Source organism: Notamacropus eugenii, chromosome 3 (assembly GCF_028372415.1).
Source record: "Notamacropus eugenii isolate mMacEug1 chromosome 3, mMacEug1.pri_v2, whole genome shotgun sequence".
Lineage (NCBI taxonomy): Eukaryota > Metazoa > Chordata > Mammalia > Diprotodontia > Macropodidae > Notamacropus > Notamacropus eugenii.
The window spans coordinates 170,079,234-170,099,634 of NC_092874.1; the positions used below are offsets into that span (position 1 = coordinate 170,079,234).

The 20,401-nt window shown below is 32.1% G+C and overlaps 1 protein-coding gene across 9 annotated transcripts in view; it reads left to right on the top strand.

Moving 5' to 3' along the window:
• Positions 1 to 20,401, top strand: part of UPF2 (UPF2 regulator of nonsense mediated mRNA decay) — a 196,899-nt gene that overhangs the window by 19,676 nt on the left and 156,822 nt on the right. For all 9 annotated transcript variants that reach the window (XM_072653327.1, XM_072653331.1, XM_072653326.1 and 6 more), the window contains 2 exons: positions 2,618 to 2,778; positions 20,127 to 20,324. In XM_072653327.1, coding sequence (XP_072509428.1) covers positions 2,618 to 2,778; positions 20,127 to 20,324 — 359 coding nt within the window. The remainder of the gene's footprint in view (positions 1 to 2,617; positions 2,779 to 20,126; positions 20,325 to 20,401) is intronic.

Sequence of the window (20,401 nt, forward strand, 5' to 3'; positions counted from 1 at the left end):
TCCCTTTTTCTTCCTTTCCCAGAGAACTATCCCATATAATATTTTTTTTTTGAAAAAAAAAAAGTAAAAAAACATTAAGACGATTAATACATCTAAAAAAATTTGAAACATTTCCACACCTTTGGAACACTTACTTCTGCAAAGTATATAGGATGGAAAAAGTGTCTTCCCAGATCTCTTCTTTGGGGCCATTCTTGTTTTTTGCAATTTTGCTACATCTTTCTTTTTTATGTTTTTATTTTTTAAAAAATATTTTATTTTTTATTTAACAAAGATCTATTTTCTTTCCCTTCTACCTCTTTTCCCCTGTTGGAGAAAAAGAAAAAAAAATGCAATAACAATCAGTCAAGCAAAATAAGTTCTTGCATTAACCATATGTATTTTTTAAAAGTCTCAATCTGTACTCTGAGTTTGCCACCTTTCAGTCAAGAGGAAGGAAGGAAACAAGCATGTATGCTTTACGAATATTATCTCATGTTATCTCATCTTACAACAACTGAGCAAAAGGTATTATTAATATCTCCTTTTTATGGTTGAGGAAATTTGAAGTAGGCAGAAATCAAGTGACTTGCCTAGGGTTACACAGCTGCAGAGTGTCTGAGGCCAAATTTGAACTCGTCTTCCTAGCACCAATTAAATCAATTAATCAACATTTATTAAGTACCTGGCACTCTATCCACTGCACCACCTAGAGGCTTCTCCTAGGTGGTAGGTAGCATATGTTTCATCATTGGTCCTCAGAAATTGTGGTTGCCCTTTGCAATGATTAGAATTTTTAAGGTTTTCAGAGTTGTTTTTACCATGTAGTTTTTGAATAAATTGTTCATTTGGATCTGCCATTAGTATAGTGTCTGGCATATTTTAAGTGCTTAGAAATACTTTTTAACTGCCTACTTCTCTTTGTATCATTTCATTTAAGTTTTCCTAGTCTTTTTTCTGAAATTATCCCCTTTGTCACTTCTAACAGCACAAATATATTCGTAAATTTGTTCAAGGATTCCCCAGTCAGTGGACATCTATGTTGTTTCTAGTTTGCTACCACAAAAATTGCTGTCAAAGGAAGCAAGGTGCTGAGGTAGATAAAAGTGCTAGAACTGAAATCAGGAAGACTTAAATTCTGATCCAGGCTCAAACACTTCCTAGCTAGACACTTACTAGCTTACTCAGACCTTGGGTAAGTCACTTAATGTCAGTTGTCTCAGTTTCCTTAACTGTAAAATGGGGACAATAGCAGCTCCTACCTCCCAGGCTTGTTGTGAGGATTAAATGAAATAATATTCATAATGTGCATAGGACAGTACCTTCTAACATAGTTTATACTTATATCCTCCCTCCTCTCCCCCCCCCCCTTTATGATTACTTTGTTTTTATCATTAACCTCCTTGGAATTTATATTTCATAATGGGTATTTTAGTTACTTTGTATAATTCCAAGGTATTTTCCAAAGTGACTATACCAAATCATAGTTTCATCAACCATACATCCACAACATGCCTATCTTTCCATAATCCCTCCAACATTGATTGTTTTCATCTCTTCTCATTTGCTGGGCATGAACTGAAACATGATGGTTGTTTTGATTTGCATTTTTTTTAGTGATTTGCAACATTTATAGGGTTGTTGATAGTTTAGAATTCTTTTGAGAAGTTTGTTCTTCTTACCTTTTGACTACTTAACCATTGAGGAATGACTTTTGGAAACCATTATTAAAAATCAATTGTGATGAATCCACATATGGTTTAATTTAGAGTTGACTACAGCATAATTAAGATGTATAATATTTTAAGATACTATGGATTTAAATTACTATGGATTTCCTCTAAAAGCCTGTGTTTCTGAAATGAATTTTCTGATGAAACTGTTAAGTTCTTTTGGTAATGAAGTATTTTCCTGTGACTTGATTGTTGGAGTTGCACTTAGACTAACTAAATAATCCTCCATGATTATTAAAATAGTTTACTTCAAGCAGAACCAGGAGAACACTATACACAATAACAGCAATATTGTATGATGACCAACTTTGATAGACTTCGCTCTTCTCAGCAATATAATGATCAAAGACAATACCAAACGACTCATGATAGGAAAATGCTGTTCACATCTAGAGAAAGAACTTTGGAGTCTAAATGCAAATTGAAGCATACTATTTTCACGTGTTTTTTTAATTTCTCATGTTTTTTTCCCCCTATGTTCTGATTCTTCTTTCACAGTATGACTAATGTGGAAGTATGTTTAACATAATTGTACATGTATAACCCGTATCAGGTTGTTGTCTTAGGGAGGGGGGAAGGAAGGGAGAGAGGGAGAAAAATTTGGAACTCAAAATCTTATAAAAATGAATGTCAAAAGCTATACATGTACTTGGAAAACAGAAAATTACTATTATGTGGGGAAAAATAAAATTGCTTACTTCATTCTTTAAGGAAATCACATTAAAGATAAAATGCTTTAGTCATATTTGAATATGAAGCTTAATTTTTAGATTGAATTACCTTATTTTTATGCCTACGTTTTAAATTGTCACAAAATTTATTTATATGTAAATTTCAGCTTTATGTAAATTCTTGGCCAAACATGTTTGGTTAAGTTTTTAAACTATTTTATTCTTTATTCATAGACGCATCCTACATTCTAAAGGGGAGCTGAGTGAAGATCGACATAAGCAGTATGAGGAATTTGCTATGTCTTACCAGAAATTGCTGGCAAATTCTCAGTCTTTAGCAGACCTTTTGGATGAAAATATGCCTGATCTTCCTCAGGACAAACCAACACCAGAGGGTAAGCTATCATAATAAACAGATTTTGACACTTAAAACTGTGTATTGTTAACCTTTTTTGGATTAATAGTTGTTTATTGGCTAAGTTTTTATCTATAAATGAAAATTACCCCTAGTTTTCTCTTTTTCAGGTTTTTTTGTATGTATTAAAACCTGATAACAGTTGAGTACTGACAGTATGGAATAATAAATTGGCTTGGGATTCAGGGATTTGGTTCTGGTTCAATGCTTTGTAACCTTGAATAATTTCTTCAGTCCTTCCTTATCTTCCTTATTTATAAAATATGGGGCAGCTAGGTGGTGCAGTGGATAAAGCACCAGTGCAGGGGTCAGGAGGACCCGAGTTCAAATTTCACCTCAGACACTTGACACTCACTAGCTATGAGACTTTGGGCAAGTCACTTAACCCCAATTGCCTCATCCTGGGCCATCTCCAGTCATCCTGATGAATATCTGGTCACTGGATTCAGATGGCTCTGGAGGAGAAGTGAGGCTGGTGACCTGCACAGCTCTCCCTCACTCAAAACAAAGTCAAGTGCAAGTCATGTCATCATTTCTCTGATGGCACAGTCTTCTTCAGCAACAAAGGACGAACACATACACGCATATTTATAAAATAAAGGGCTTGGATTAGTTCTTTGGACAGAATCTTTCTTGAAATCCTACAATTAAGAGTAAGTAAGTAAGAGAAGTTAACTTTATTCCATACAGTTTCAGAAAGTTTAGAAATATAGACATATACTCAGAACCATAAATGGGCTATTTCTCTTCTTTCTTAAATCCTTCAGATCTAGGATTTCTGGGATTCAGAAAGATCATATAATTTATCATTTTAAAAATAAGGAAATTAAGACCTACAGAGGTTAAGTGATCCATACTTCATTATTTTTTTTTCTTTTCTTCACTGAGGAAAGATGGTATTTTGAATTTACTGTCCTTTACTAGAGAGAAAATTAGTTTCTGATCTATGCCAAAAGATCTTCTCGTGGTCTTTCTAAAGGTCTGAGAGAGGCTGTTGTTGAAAAGTGATTTTTAGACTTATTGTTAAATTTATATATTACTATGATGACAGTGTTAGAGTTGGATATTGATGAGTAAAATTAGATATAGATGCAGGGAGAATTTAGGATATTATTAGAAAAAAGAGAAAAAACCAATAGATGGAAAGGTTGGGCATTTGGTTTTTTTTTTTTCAGTTATAGAATTGAACAAGAATTATGTAATTTAATATCAGAATGTTGTTCAGTAACTTAGTGTGGCGTCAAGAGACTTGAATTCTCTTTGCATTTGAATGTATAGAATAATCTATTTAAAACTTTGATTTTTAGCTTCCCCAGACCAATTTCTGGCCTGCCTTCTTCCTTCTTTCTTTAATTCCCTGTGTCTACAATACTTCATAAAGTTTAGAAGTAGTAAGTGAGGAAAGGAGAGTTTAAAAATGAGTAGGGAAGCTAGAAGTTTTAAATAGAAAGGTTAAAGGAATGCATTTTGGTGACTTTTTGAAGACAGTTGTGAAAAATGCATGTCATTCCTTAGATACCTGAGTATTCATGGTGGTTTTCTTAATACTCCTTGTTAAGATCAATATTAAGGTCCAAGTTAATACCATGAAGCTCTCTTTAAGATGTTTCTGTTCTGCATTAGGCTTAGTATTTAATTTGGCATTATCAAAAATGTTTTAGCATGCTTCTGGTCATTTTGTAGTTGTTGATTTCACTTGGTGTAAAGAATTTCACAACAATTTTTCATGCTTAACATTGTCCAAAATTGAATTTAGGGCAACTGAATTCTTTTTAAGCTGGATCTTATTTCAGACTTTACTATATTGTCAGTGCTACTGTAATTTATATTGTCTTTGGTAATTTGAGTGGAGAACGGCACAAATATGAGATGTTATTGAAGTAGAATTGACAAATGGTGATAACTGATAGTATACAAAAGTTGAATGAAAGAGAAATGTCAAAAATTTCAGGTTTCAAATGTGAGAATTGTATTGCTACTGACAGAATATTCATCATAAAATATACTATAATGATGACCTTATTTAATAGTAAAATTTACTGAATTCATACAAAAGACTTGGCACAGGTACAGGGGTTGTAAGTTGTAGTGAATATAGTAAGATGTTAAGAGGACTAAGTGGAAAAGAAAATAAAAAATGAATTCTAGCGGGGCTATTCAAAGTAAGAGATCACAAATTGAGACTTCCAGAAGGTTTAAAAATTACTACTTTAGCACCAAAATTTACATTTTCAGTTTTATAAGTAGAACTCTTTTCCATTGTTAACCTATAAATTGTTGATGAATCAGATCTGTAGTTCACATAGTTGCCAAATGACTTTGTTAATAGAGATGTGTATTTTGCCATGAAGTTAATATTATTAAATATGCAGTTATTACAAAAAATCTTACTTTGTTACATGTACAGTTGGTCCTTTGAATGGTAATTGTCATTGGTATTTTATCACTCAGTATTTGATCTATCTCAGATATAGTAGCAGCACTTTCTAGTGTTAAGTTTTTGTACAGAATGACCCCAAACCCAGAAGTAAATATGAGAATTTGGATGCTGTCCATGGTGAAAAATCTAAATGATACAACATAAATATGATTGGTTTACTGTACAGAAGGAGCATATTTATTACCAGTGACTGAAAACTACTCTGCACTAATGGCAGCATAGAGAAATTTGGAGAGAAGAAAGAAGAGATAAATGATAAAAAAGGCGGGGGAAAGCATATGAAGAGAGAACTAGGAAAAATGTTTTTGCAAAAGTTACAGAGATGAGGATGGGGGGGGGGCAAAAAGAGCTTGTGACTGGTGAGAAAAGTGAGAAATGAAAAAAGAAGTGAGAAAAGAATAAAATCTGAATGGTACAGTAGTTTAGGTGCATTTAGTAATATAGTGAGCTAAGTCTTTTATCACTTGATAGTCCCTAAGAACTTTCTGGCACAATACTAGTAACATACTTCTGGAATAGCACTGTAGTCTGATGCTACTTGCTACTGCGTAAACAACTCTGTATACTTTAGTCCTTCAAGAAGACATCCTTTTATGACAGTGAAGATTACTGAACAATGAATAATATGTGCAGTAAGTACAGTAATTGAACTTGAGTTGACCAAGAAATGTTTAACATATTTAATATTCTGTATTTTAAGTCAAGAAGGCAGATAGAATGCTTTAGAAAGATTTCTATTCCAACAACCACCACCATTAGGAAAATTACCCATCCCTAATAGCTCATTCTCTGATCATTTCAGATAAGTGGATGGTTGCTATATTAAATATATGACAGATACACTTTTAATATTTTTATTTTAAAATTAAATTTTATTTTGAACTTGACAAAATATCAACAAATGTGAATATTTCTATTTACAAATAACAGGAAAAGGTACTGTTCATGAAAAATGTCATTGCACAGATCTGGAATTTTTTTTTTTAAGCATGTACTAAATTTAGTACTGTAATTCCCTGAGCTGTGCCAGTTATTGATTTTCTTATTTTAATTTTTTATTCATTTAAACTTAAATGCTAAGCAAGGAAAAAATAGTTCCAGTTACACAGCAGAACATAAAGAGAAGATTCAAAATAAAGCCATAAATTCCCATTTCCGACTGGTTTTTTTCTGAAAAATTATATAATACTGCGCTTTTTTTCAGTCACACAGCTTTTCTTTGCTTCCCTCTGTTTTCTTTTGTTCTCTTTTTTGCACGTTTAATTCTTTTTCCTTCTGTCCTCACTTGCCCTAGCAAAGGCTACAATTAAATACGAACATATAATTTTATTGATATGTGTGTATCTATATACACATTTATATACATACATATATTCACACATGCAGATATATAAAACCATAATGCACATATTTCTAATTGTCCATTTTTTTCTCTGGCAGTGGATAACATCTTCCACGTTTTTCCATGTTTTTCTAAAATGAACCAGCTCATTGTTTCTTACAGTATTTCATCACTACAACTTCTTTAGCTATTTCCCAGTTGAAAAGCATTTATCATTTAAACCACTCTGACAGTTGTATGATAATATCTCAAGTTGTTTTAATTTGCATCTCTCATCGGTAATGATTTGAGCATTTTTCATAGGACTCTTTATAGTTTTAATTTCTTCATAAAAAACTACCTGTTTGTATCCCTTGACCATTTATCAATTGGAGAATGACTGACTCATTCTTATAAATTTAACAAAATTCTTTGTATATTTGAGAAATGAGACCTTTCTAAGAGACTGTCCTTGAAAATTTTTTCCCAATTTTTTGTTTTCCTTCCAGTCTTGGCTGTACTGGTTTTATTTTTCTATTTTCTTTTCTGTTTCATATAATTGAAATTATCCATTTTATACCTCACAGTGCTCTCTTATCTCTTGTTTGTTCACTTTATTTATTCTTGTTTATTCACCTATCCGTGAGTTTGATAGGTAATATGTTCCATGTTCTTCTGTCTCTCTCTTTATAACTAGGTCATTTATGCATTTTGACTATATCTTGGTACATAGTTTAAGAGATTGGTCTATGCCCAATTTCTGCCAAATGGCTTTCTTTTTTTCCCAACAATTTTTACCAAATAATGAATTCCTGTCCCCAAAACTTAAATCTTTACATTTGTCAGATGCAAGGTTAGTATAATCCTTTACCACTGTGTGTTATATGTCTACTTTGTTCCACTTATCTACATCTCTGTTTCTTCACCAGTACCACATAATTTTGATATTTACTGCCTTATGATGTAGCTTGAGGTCTGGTACTGCCAAACCTCCTTTCTTTAAATTTTTCAAAATTAGTTTCTTTTTGAAATTGTTGAAATTATTCTTCCAAGTGACTTTGTTATTATTTTTTCTAACTCAGTAAATTATTTTTAGTAATTTAATTGGGATGACATTGAATAAATATATTAGGTAAAATTGTCATTTTTGTTATATTGGCTTTGCCTATGAACAAATAATAATTCTCCAGGAATTTAAATCTGACTTTATTTGTATAAAAATTGTTTTATAATTATGTTCATTTAGTTCCTGTGTCTGTTTTGGCAGCCATACTTTCAGGTATTTTATACTGTCTACAGTTATTTTAAGTGGTGTATCTCTTACTATATCTTCTTGCAAGGTTTTGTTTGTGATACATAAAAATGCTGATGATTTGTGTGGGTTGATTTTACATCTTGTTACTTTGCTGAAGTTGTTAATTGTTTCAACTAATTTATAGTTGAGTCTTTAGGATTTTCCAAGTATATGATCATATCATCTACAAAAAGTTTATTGCCTCATTTCCCATTCTGATTCCTTCAGTTTCTTTTTCATTTATTGCTATTATTAGCATTTTTAAACAATGTTGAATAATATTGGTGACATATAGTAGTTTCCTTGTTTGTTATCTCTTTTAATTAAATCTGTTTTAGCTTTTCATGATTGCTGCCCCTGCTTTTTTTTATATCAGCTGAGCATAATAAATTCTACTCCAGCCCTTTATATTTGCTTTGTGTATAATTCTCATTTTTAATTGTGTTTCTTGTAAATGACATCTTGTCACTTCCTGATTTTTAATCCATTTCTGTTTTATGGGTAAATTTGTCCCATTTGCATTCAAAGTTATAATTACTAGTTGTGTATTTCTCTCCATCCTATTTTTCCTCACCATTTATTCTTCTCCTATTTACCCTATCCCTTCAAGTCTTACTTATTTCTAATTAGCACCTTGCCCTTATGTTCCTTAATTTACCCACCCCCTCTAAAAGCCCCTTGCTTATACTTCCCCCCCATTCTTAATCTACATACCCTTCTAAAAGTCCCTCACTTATCCTATCTCTTTGCCTTCTTGTTTCTTATAAATTCAGAAGACTTTTTTAACCCTTCTAGATGTTTATGTTGTTCCCTTTTTTCCCCAGTTCTTACGAGAATAAGGTTTCAGCACTACCAGGCTCTTTCAGACCCACTTACTTCTTCTGTATCGGTTCTTCCTTTCATACCTCATTTGTATGAGATAATTTTTCCTTTTTACCTCTTTTTGCAGTTTTTAAAAAAATATTAACTCATCTTACCTTAGCCCAAGCCTTTCTTTCAAACTACCCAAGTAATGATGATAGTCTTTTTTAGATAGAGTACTGATAGAAGAGAATACTGGTAATATATTCATATATAAGAAGTAAACAGTTTGACTCTATTAAGTCCCTTATAAGTGGTCTTTAATGTTTAATTTTCCATTGATTCTGGCCTTTTTGTCACAAATATGTGGAAGTCTTTCAGTTCATTGAATATCCCTCTTTTTTGGGGGGGAGGGGGTTCAGGATTGTACTCAACTTGGCTTGGTAAATTATTTTTGGTTGCAACCCCAGCTCTTTTGCTCTTTGAAATATTATGCTCCAAGATCTATGTTCTTTTAATGTGGAAGCTGCTAGGTTTTGTGCATTTTGTTGCTTGCAGTATTTTCTCCTTAACCTGGAAGCTTTGAAACTTATCTATGATATTCCTGTAATTTTTATTCCTGGCATCTTTCAGGTGGTGATCAGTAGATTTTTTCTATTTCTACTTTACCCTCTCATTCTAGAACTTTAGGACAATTTTCCCTAATGATTGCCTGTAATATTGTATCAAGACTCTTTTGGTCATAACTTTCAGGTAGCCCAACAATTCTCTTTTATTTGGTTGATTCATGTATCCATTTGTTTATTTATTTTTCATTTACAGCATTCACTTTTATAAGATTTTGAGTTCTCAATTTTTTTATTCCTTCCCTCTGCTTACCCCTTCCCATGATGGCATGCAAACTGATATAGATTATCCATATGCAGTCATATTAAACATATTTTTAGTCATGTTATGAAAAAAGAATCAGAACAAAAAGGTTGAAAAAACCATGAGAGAAAAAAACAACAAAAAAGAAAATAGTACACTTCAATCTGCATTCATACTTCATAGTTCTTTCTCTGGATGTGGATAGCATTTTCCATCACGAGTCTTTTGACATTGTCTTAGATCCTTGCATTGTTTGAGGAGAGCTAAGTCTATCAAAGTTGGTCACTGAACAATGTTGCTGTTGCTGTGTACAGTGTTCTCCTGGTTCTGTTTGTTCAGTATCAGTTCGTATAAGTCTTTCCAGCCTTTTCTGAAATCTACCTACTCATCATTTCTTATGAAACAATAGTTTTCCATTACATTGATATACCACAACTTGTTCAGCCATTCCCCAAATGATGGATATCCCCTCAATTCCCAACTCTTAGCCACCACAAAAAGAGCTGCTATAAATATTTTTGTAATGTGGGTCTTTTTCCCTTTTTTGTGATCTCTTTGGGATATAGACCTAGTAGGGGTATTGCTGTATCAAAGGGAGTGCCCAGTTTTACAGCCCTTTGAGTAAAGTTCCAAATTGCTCTACAATATGGTTGGATCAGCTCATAGCTCCACCAACAATGAATTAGTGTTCCAGCTCTCCCACATCTTCTCCAACATTTATCATCTTCCTGTTTTGTCATGTTAGCCAATCTGATAGGTGTGATGTGGTACCTCAGAGTTGTTTTGATTTGCATCTCTCTAATCAATAGTGATTTGGGGCATTTTTTCATATGACTATAGATAGCTTTAATTTCTTCCTCTGAAAACTGCCTGTTCATATCCTTTGACCATTTATCAGTTGGGTAGTCCAACAGTTCTTATATTGTCTCTCCTTGATCTGTTGTTCTCCAGATCAGTTGTTTTTCTAATGAGATGTTTCACATTCTCTTTTTTTTTTTGTTCTTTAGATTTTGTTTTCTTTATTGGTATTTTATAATGTCAACTTTCCTTTGCCCAGTTCTAGTTTTTAAGGAGTTATTTTCTAAGTTTTTGGATTTCTTTTTCTCCTTGATTGACTTCTCATAATTTTCCTTTTTTTTTTTTGCAGTTAAATTTTTTTTGATGAACTCTGCATACATGATAATGCTAAAAATTAAAATAAAACATACTTATCATGTAAAAATTAAAAAACAATGGAATGACATTTTAAAATTGCACTAATTAAATATCCCATGGTTGTTTTTCCCAACACAGCTTTTCCTAAGTAACTAGGAATTGTCCATTATCAGATTCTGGAAAATCTTTTTTTTCTTTTTTTTTTAATTAATTAATTTGTTTTCAGTTTTCTACAATCACTTCCATATATATTACATTTTTTTCCCCTCCCTTACTCTTCTTCCTTCCCTCTCTTTCCCCACTCCCTCCCTGAGATGGCATGCAATCTTATATAGGTTCTACACATATATATATTTTCACCTTAGTTATGTTGCATAGAAGAATTAAAATCAATAGGAGAAACCATCAAAACAAAACATAACATAACACAAGAGAAAATTGTCTGCTTCATTCTGCAATCCAGTTCTGTAGTTCTTTCTCCTGATGTGGAAGGCATTGAGAATTTTTTAGGACCTTGCATTGCTATGAAGGGCTGAGTCTACCAGAAAAATTCATCACACACTCTGGTTGTTGCTGTGTTGTTCTCCTGGTTCTGCTCCTTTCACTCAGCATCAGTTCATCTAAATCGTTCCAGGCCTCTTTGAAGTCTGACTTCATCATTTCTTATAGCACAATAGTATTCTGTTTTTATTTGGCCATTCCCCAGTTGATGGGCATCCCCTTGATTTCCAGTTCTTGGCCACCACAAAGAGAGCTACTATAAATATTTTTGTACCTGTGGGACCCTTTCCCATTTCTATGATCTCTTTGGGATACAGTCCTAGAAATGATATTGCTGAGTCAAAGGGTATGCACATTTTTGTAGCCCTTTGGACATAATTCCAAATTGCTCTCCAGAATGATTGACTAGCTCACAGCACCAACAATGAATTAGTGTTCCAACTCTCCCACATCTTCTCCAACATTTATCATTTTTCTGTTTTGTCATGTTTGCCAATCTTATAGGTGTGATGTGGTACCTCAGAGTTGTTTTGATTTGCATCTCACTAATCAATAGTGATTTAGAGCATTTTTTTCATATGACTATAGATAGCTTTAATTTCTTTTTCTATTTGATTGAGTTCTCATAATTTTCTTGATTTTTTTTGGATTACTCTTATTTTTTTTCCTAAATTTTTCCTCAGTGAGTTGAGTGGCTTTTTAAACTTCACTAATAATTTACCTATACTACTTTCTCTTCCCTTTACTGCTTTTTTAGAATAAATTATAATTGATGTCTTTTTTTGTATCATCAGCATTTTTCGCAGTACCTTTCCTTCTTCCTCTCCCAGCGAGCCACCTCATAGAACAAGTAATATTTTTTAAAGGCAAAAAAGAAATTCAACAGTGTTCTTGGATACTATCTTTCCTTGATCTTTCCAACATTGATTATTCCCATCTTTAATCATTTTTTAGAGAGAAACCTCTTAATAACTTCTTTGTCATTATTATTTTGTTAATGGTTATGTTTATTTACTTTACTTGTATTTCTGATGCCTAGTGGTTTGAAAAGCAAATTATTTGTTCACATCTGTTTTTCTTTCTAGAAATGCTTCAGATGCCTCTTGTATTGGATGTACAGCTTTTATTAATAGTTTGTTATAACATCTTGAGTTGCATCTTTGTTCCTTGGAACATATTATTCCATTTCTTTATGAAATTTCTGATGGGTGCAAAACAGCCTTATGGTTTCAAATTTCCTTTATGTTTGAAGATTTTTCTCCTGATTGCTTGAAAAGTTTGTTGTCTGTCTTTGGAATTGTTTAGTTTACCCATTACATTTTCTATGCAGCACAGGGCCTTTCTTCTGGAGGCAGTCTGTGGGTTTGAATTGGTTCTTTGTTTTGAATGTTTAAAAGTCCTGAGCAGCTTTCTAATATTTCCTGTATTATGATGTTTGGATTTTTCGACTTGTCACATTCTCCTGGGAAAGTTTTAATCAAACTTAAATTTTTCTTCAAATTCTGTCTTAGTGATGAATGTTTTGCTTGTGTGGAGATCATTTTTGTTATCTGTTCTTTATTTTTGGCGAGGCAATTGGGATTACGTGGCTTGACCAGGTTCACACAGCTAGTAAATGTGGAGTGTCAAGTGCCTGAAGTCAGATCTGAACTCTGGTCCTCCTGACTGTAGGACTGGTGTTTTCTCCACTGTGCCACCTAGCAGCCCCCTTTTCTTTTAATCTTAATGCTTTTTGTATTTCTTCTTTCAGGTTGTCCTTCACTGCTATATATTTGCATTACTAGTCAGTTATTCTCTTTTGTTTCTTCTGTGAAATTTGCTACCGTGGATTCAAGTTTTTGTATTCTGCCGGTTAGTTTCGCTGTGCAGGCTGTAAATTCTTTTTTCACAGTTCTTATTTTTCTTTTAAACCATTCATGAATTTCTTGCTGTGGTCCCATGCTCTTTTGGAAATCCACAGAGGGTCCTCTCCAGGTGTTTATTTTGTTTTCTTTTTCTTACAGCATTTATTCATAGCTGGGAATGTGGGAAGCCATATTCCTTTCTTTATTAATATCTTCCCTGCTGATTTGTTTGCATATGTTTGAGGTCTTCAGCCAAGTTTTCTTCCTCTTGAGGATCTTTAGTAATTACGGTCCTTTCCCTTGTATTTCCTATTGTTCACTTCTTGACTTTGCCCTTTGATTGTAGTTTCCTTAGGGGCTAGACCTCAAAGCTATCTCAGCTTTTTTCCATGCGGGTCAATTTCCATTTCATCATCCTCAGTCTCTGTGGCTAGTGACTTTTAGAAGTGAGTGGGATAGGTTTAGTGAAGACTTCTCAGATTGTAATTCTTCTCCCAGGGGTGAGGTAAGGCCTAAAGGCTCAAGGTTACAATATTTTTAGAATAGAATAGTTTCATATAAGGATATAAAACTGTGTAGTGTATTAGGGTCTCAGTGATTGGACAAAACTCACATAATTCCTCGATGTCTTCATTTCAAAAGGGATTGGTTAGATTTCGTGTCTAGAATGTAAGATCATATTCTCAGCTAATGAGGATAATGGTCAGTGCGGGGAGGAGGGACCTGCGTTAGGGTCTATATAAATCACTGCCCTTTTCTTTGTCTTCAGCTTTCCTACTCCTACAGGTAAGCCCCACTTCTCGAGAATCGAATAAATCACTTTTCTGTCATCACTTTGAGAGGCCTCTGAGTAATTGATTTATGTAGGGACCTGAGCCATCCTACACAGAAGGATGAAACTGGCCCTAGCTGGATGTGGTATTTTTCTCCCCCCCTCCCCCCCCCTGCCAATGCCTCTGTTTTTCAGTTCTTTTAGTGTATAGTGTATAGCCATTTGGGTAAAGTTGAATTCTCTTGCAACCCTGTCAGTTGCCATATGCTGCCTTGCTTGAGTGTGGTGGGCAGTGGGGTATGGTTTGCTGAGTAAGCATATTAAAAATTTAGGGATTAGACTTCTCTTTTGTTCATTGCATTTTTACCTTGTTAGGGTTCTTGGTGTCATATACTGTAGAGACAACTAGAATTGTTTTTCTCCCTTGTGCATAATTTCTATTTTGGAGAGATTTGAAAGGTTGTGAGGTTTGGAGAAAATGCACAGTTCTCTGCCTTATTGGTTACATGACCTACAATTTCATCTTTTGTCATCTGCCAATTTGCTGAATGTGAGGTATAAAACAAGACTTCTTTGGATTTGCATTAGTAATTTGGAGCATTCTTTCATAATCTTTCTTTTCTGCTTTTTTGTTATCACAGGTGAGTCTTGCAAAAAATTTTTTTAATAGTTTGTAGTTCTTCTGAAGAATATTTGTTCATGTCCTTTGACCACTTGTCTTTTAGGGTTTCACTTTATGTACACACACATATGTACATATATGTATATCTATATCCATTGATTGTTAGGTCTTGAATCCCAAACTCTTATCTTAGAAATTTGTTATAAAGATTTTTTTTCCATTTAATTGCTTTCCTTCTTGTTCTAAATGCATTAGTTTTGCTTCTCCAGAAGTTTTTCAGCTTCATGTAATAAAATAACTATTTTACCTTTTTAATTGCCTTTATTCCTTGTTTTTAAAAGAATATCACCTGCTATAGCTGTAACTATGAAAGGTATGTAATCTGATCCTATTCTTGTTTTTTAAAATATGATCTTTTTAAAGAAAAGTTTTTATTGAACTTTTGTTTTTTATATCATTATAGTTTTCCTCAGAATTCCCCTTCCTATTCCACATAACAAATAGCATTTTTTTGAAGACAAAAAAAAGGAAATAATCAGCCCAACCAGTCAGTACATTGAAAATGTGTAGTGTGCAACACCTGTGAACCCATCTGCAAGAATGGAGTAGATTGGGTGCTTCCTTTTATATCTCTTCTTTCTAGTCCTGCTTATACTTTATAATTTTTCAGCATTTACTTTAATTTTTTTGTGTGTTTGTGGTGGTTCTTTCCATTTAGGTTTTTGTTGTCATAATGTATAATGTTTTCTTTTCTCTGCTTACTTCAGTTTGCCTCTGTGATTCTCAATTTTCATCACATTCATCATTTCTTTCAACATACATGCCACATTTATGTAGCCATTCCTCAGTTAGTGGGCATGTATTTTCTTATCACAGCTTCCCTAGGACATAAGCCTAGTAGTAGGCTCTCTAGGTCAAGTATATGGACATTTTAAGGCTCTTTTTTTGTAAAATTATAAATTACTTTCCAAAATCATTGTACCAGTTCACAGCTCCATCATCAGTGCACTAATGTGCCTATCTTTGAGAACCCCTCTTACGTTGACTATTACCATTTTGTCATCTTTGCTAATTTACTGAGTGTGAAGTGAAACGTCAATGTTGTTTTGATGTGTGTTTTTCTTATTAGTGATTTGGAACATTCTTTCGTGTAGAAGTTAATTCGAGTTTTTCTTTTGATAGCTGTTATATGATATGATCTTTTTTTAAAATAGCATTTTATTTTTTTCCCAATTATATGTAAAAACAGTTTTTAACATCTTAAAAAAAATTTGTTTCAAATTCTGTCCCTTTTTCCTTTCCCTTCCCTTTCCCTGAGAAGATAAGTAGTTTGATATAGATTATACATGTGCAAAATCATGCAGAACATACTTGCATATATAATGTGATCTTAAACATTAAGGGTGATGTATCCATTTTGAATTTAATGTAGAAGTATCATGTAGGATATTGGTCTGAACCTAATTTCTTCCATACTGGTTTCCAGTTTTCCTATCAAATAGGAATTTATTTACTAAGTAATTTGTTTTTTCAGGTTCCCAGTGAACACTGGAGTTTTGAGTTTTGTTGTTTCTGATTCTTCTATGTCTTGCATTGATCTCATTCATTTTTTAACCACTATCAAATGGTTTTTGATGAATGTTGGTTTGTAATATAGTTTGAGATCTGGAAGTCCTATTCCCCCTTCATTCCAGTTAATTTTTGTTATTTTCTTTTGATCCTCTAGATCCTTTGTTTCTTAAAATGAATTTAATTATTATTTTATTATATACCATTGATAGTTTGGTATAGCACTTAAGCTGTAAATTAACTTTAATATTATAATTTTAAATTATATTTTCATAGCCTCCAGCCTTTAAGCTCTTTATTTCATTAGGGAGAACTTTGTAATTGAATAATTACAAGCATTTTGCCATTTTGGTAGCTAAATGCCTAATATTTTATCTATTTCATGTTTAGTTTTAGTGGAATTTTCCTTGCCAATATGGCTTCTTGGATTTTGTTCTTACCATATAGAAATGCTATTGATTTTGTTGATGTTGTTTCAAAGAGTGCAACTTTGCCGAAGCTATTTATTGTCTCAGTATCTTTGCTGCTTCCCTAGGATTTTCTAGGTAAAACATCATGTCATTAGCAAATAGTGATAGTTTTTAATCTTTATTAATGCGTTTAATTTACTTCTCATTGTTCATAGCATTTCTAGAACTTTGCTTTAACTCCTGTACTTACTAGGAAATAAGTATATCCCCATTACATATGATACTTGTAGTTTTAAATAGCTACTTTTCATGTAAAAAAGACTACCCTGCTACCCTTTTTAATCATAAATTTATGTTGTGCCTTGTTGAAGTCTTTTTCTATATATCTTGAGAATCATGTAGTTTTGGATGATTTTATTTTTAATATGATTGTTTTAATGTTGAATCATCATTTTGTCCCTAGTATAAATGCAGCTTGGTCATAATGAATGATTTTTTGGATAGATTACTGTATTCTCTTTGACAGGATTTTATTTAAAAATTTTGAATTGATATTCATTAATGAAATTGACCTATAATTCTACTGTGCTTTTATCCTTTAAGGATTACATTTTTATCATAGAAAAGTCTCCAAAGTGCTTTTTTTTTTTTTCCAATTTGGGGGACTACTTTTTATTGTATTGGTATTAATTACTTTAATATAATGGAATTCTGTAAATCTGTCAGGATGAGGAATTTTTTTCTCTTTGGTAGTTTCTTCGTAGCTAGTTCTTTTTCCTTTTCAGAGATTGGATTATTTATGAACTCTATTTAGTTTTTAGTCTCTAGTTAGTCAAATCCTTAGTTTGAATATTTTATATTTTTGAAGGTCCTGTATTTCTTTTGTCTTCACAGTTTGTTGCGTATAATGCTTGGTTCTAGTAATTTTTCTTTATTTCTTCTGATATAATTGTGATGTCACTTTCTTCATTTGCTAGTTTGTTGATTTTTTCCTCCTTTTTCTTTTTAATTGGCTGAAGGGTTATCAATATTTTTAAATCTTCCCATTAAGAACCAGATTTTAGTAGCAGTTATTATTTCTACAGTCTTTTTGTTTCCAACATATCTATTTCTCATCTAATATTCAATATCCTCTCTTTTCTGCTTATTTTGGGTCTATTTGTTGGCTTTCCCATTTAAAAAAATAAAGACCTTTTCAGTTTTTTTAAATGTATTTTTTTAAGGTTGTAATTTTTCCCTTGAGGACTGCTTCAGCTGCATTCCAGAAATATTCGTCATTATCATTTTTTATGTGATGATTGCTTTCATGATTTATTTTTTTATTGAAGATTTCATTGTTAAATTCCTTTGAATCTCTGTGTGTGTGTGTGTGTGTGTAGCTCTGAACTGATTACTATTTTTATTGTGTCATGGTCTTTAAAGGATGCGTTTATTATGCCTGCCTTTTTTACATTTATTTAAAATATTTCTGTGCTGTAATAGATAGGGTTTTTTTAAGTTCTGAATAGTGTTGAGAAATACATATATTCTTTAGAAGTCTTGTTTACAAGATGCCATATGTCTTTAACTCTGTAGTTTCTTTAACGTTTTATTTAGTTCTTTACATTAAGCAGAAGTAAGTAAAAAGGCCGAGTGCCATATGTAATGAGAAAAGAACAAAAAATCTCAATTCAGGGGAAAAAACAGTATTAGAAACAAAGGAAAACTTAATTTTTTATACCTTTAAATTTCAAATGGATTAAACAATCCAATAAAATGAAAGAATGAAGATTAGATAAGAAAACAGCATAAACTATTGCTTGTAAAACACATACCTAAATAGCTATAGATATACATAGAACAAAAATGAGAAGCTTCAACAAAATTTATTCTTTATCAGGTGAATTCAAAAAGTAAGAGTTGTAATTATTTTTACTGGAAAAGGCAAAAATAAAAATTTGCAACATAAAAAAGAGATAAACATGGATTTGCTGAAAGGAATCATACAGACAACAAATCAATATCAATATTAAACTCATATGCTCCAAATGCCTTAGCAAAATAAAAGAAAAATTAACTGAAATACAAAAAGACGTAGTAATTCAGTAATAGCCTGAGACTTTTCCCCCTTTTAATTTTCAATCTAACAGAAAGAAAAACAAAATTGAAAATGTAGAATTGAACAGATTTCTGGAGAAAGTAGAACTAAAAGAATTGTAGCATTTTTTAAACAGGGTTTGCTAAATAATGTTCATATTTCTTAGCACCTCATCAAAGTTTTACAGAAAGAGGTGATGAATTAGGGCATAGAGATAACTGCAAAATAGTATAAAAAGGCAGAAATTGTAAACACATCCTTTGTAGACTGTAATGCCATAAAACTATTATTCTGTTCATGGGGTGAAAAAAAAGGCACAGACCCAAATTGAGAATTAAAAATATGATACTAAATAGTGAATGAGCCAAAGAAGAAATCATATAAAAATAATTGTGTGAAAGAACCTGTTAGTGATAAAATGGCAGCATTTCTAGGATGTAGCTATAGAAGTCCCCAAAAGAAAAATTGTGTCTCTAAGACATGTTAACAAAATAGAAAAGGAGAGCATTAATGAACTGCTTATATCTTGGGTACTTAATTCTTTTCTGAGAAAAATTTTTTTCCTGGTTTTATTTATTTTTTTATCTTTTCATTTTTAACACAGTTCATATCACGTAACACAATTCCTTTGGTCAGGTGATAATTCTTTTAAAGCATTTACAATATAGACCACAAACGAATTTTTTTTTTAACATTAACCAACTGAGACACAAATGATAAGCCCCCCTTTTCTGAGAGATTTGATATAAAGACTGCTTCTCGTTCAACTGCTTCCTTTCTTAACTTAGATGCATTTATTTTATTTGTGCAGAAGCTTTTCAGTTGAATGTAGAGGCCTTTTTTTCTATTATTGTTGTAATTACCTCTATCACTTGTTAGATTAAAAATTTGTCTTCTACTTACAACTATGAAAGACATATTAATTACCTCTAATTTTTTTAATAGTGTGATATTTAAGATTCAGATCATGTATCCATTTTGTATTTACTGCGGATGTTATTGTATTACCAGTGTTCTCTTTGGAAATATAGTCTTCAGCATTTAAAAAACGTATAATTTTATTGAGGTGATAATACTAACAGTTAATAGCCATAGAAAGGCTATTAACTATCAGATTAGTTCTATAGTTATTAAATATTGTAGCAATGCAAAAGAAAAGTTATCCATTGCTTAAGATGTTAAAAGATGCTCCCTAAAGGAGATGGAACTTGAGCTGGGCCTTTAAAGGACGTGAATACTCTTATTAGTCATTTTAGCTTTATCATTCATAAAAATAGACCCAATATATCATATAACTATTAATTTTTTTCTAAGTTTAAAGCTCAGAGTACATACTGGTAAAATATCCTGCTTGTATCTCCCATTTCGTTTTTACACCATATTTTTCTTTCCAGTGTTTTAAACAAATTTTTGAACTCTCTAAAAACTCAGATTTTGTGATTAAAAATTTTAGATGACTTTATAAAAGTTTGGTTCTTTTTTTTTAAACTTAAGCAACAGATGTTAATTTGGATATCTCTTACCATGTTTGCATATGATTTGTAACATGGCAGCTTTAAAATGAAAATATGTATTGAGTAGAATATAAATTTTTATTTTTATTATGTTCAATATGTGTACAATGGCACTAACTATGTGTGCTTTGTTTGTAGAGCATGGCCCTGGAATTGATATCTTTACACCTGGTAAACCTGGAGAATATGACTTAGAAGGTGGTATATGGGAGGATGAAGATGCTCGAAATTTTTATGAGAACCTTATTGATTTGAAGGCTTTTGTTCCAGCCATTTTATTTAAAGACAATGAAAGAACATATCAGAGCAAAGACTCTAATAAAGAAGATTCCAAAGGTAATAATACAAATAGATTTAAAATATACAGAAATTCTTTTTAAAAAATATTTTGCCTGAAGTTATTATTTTACTTA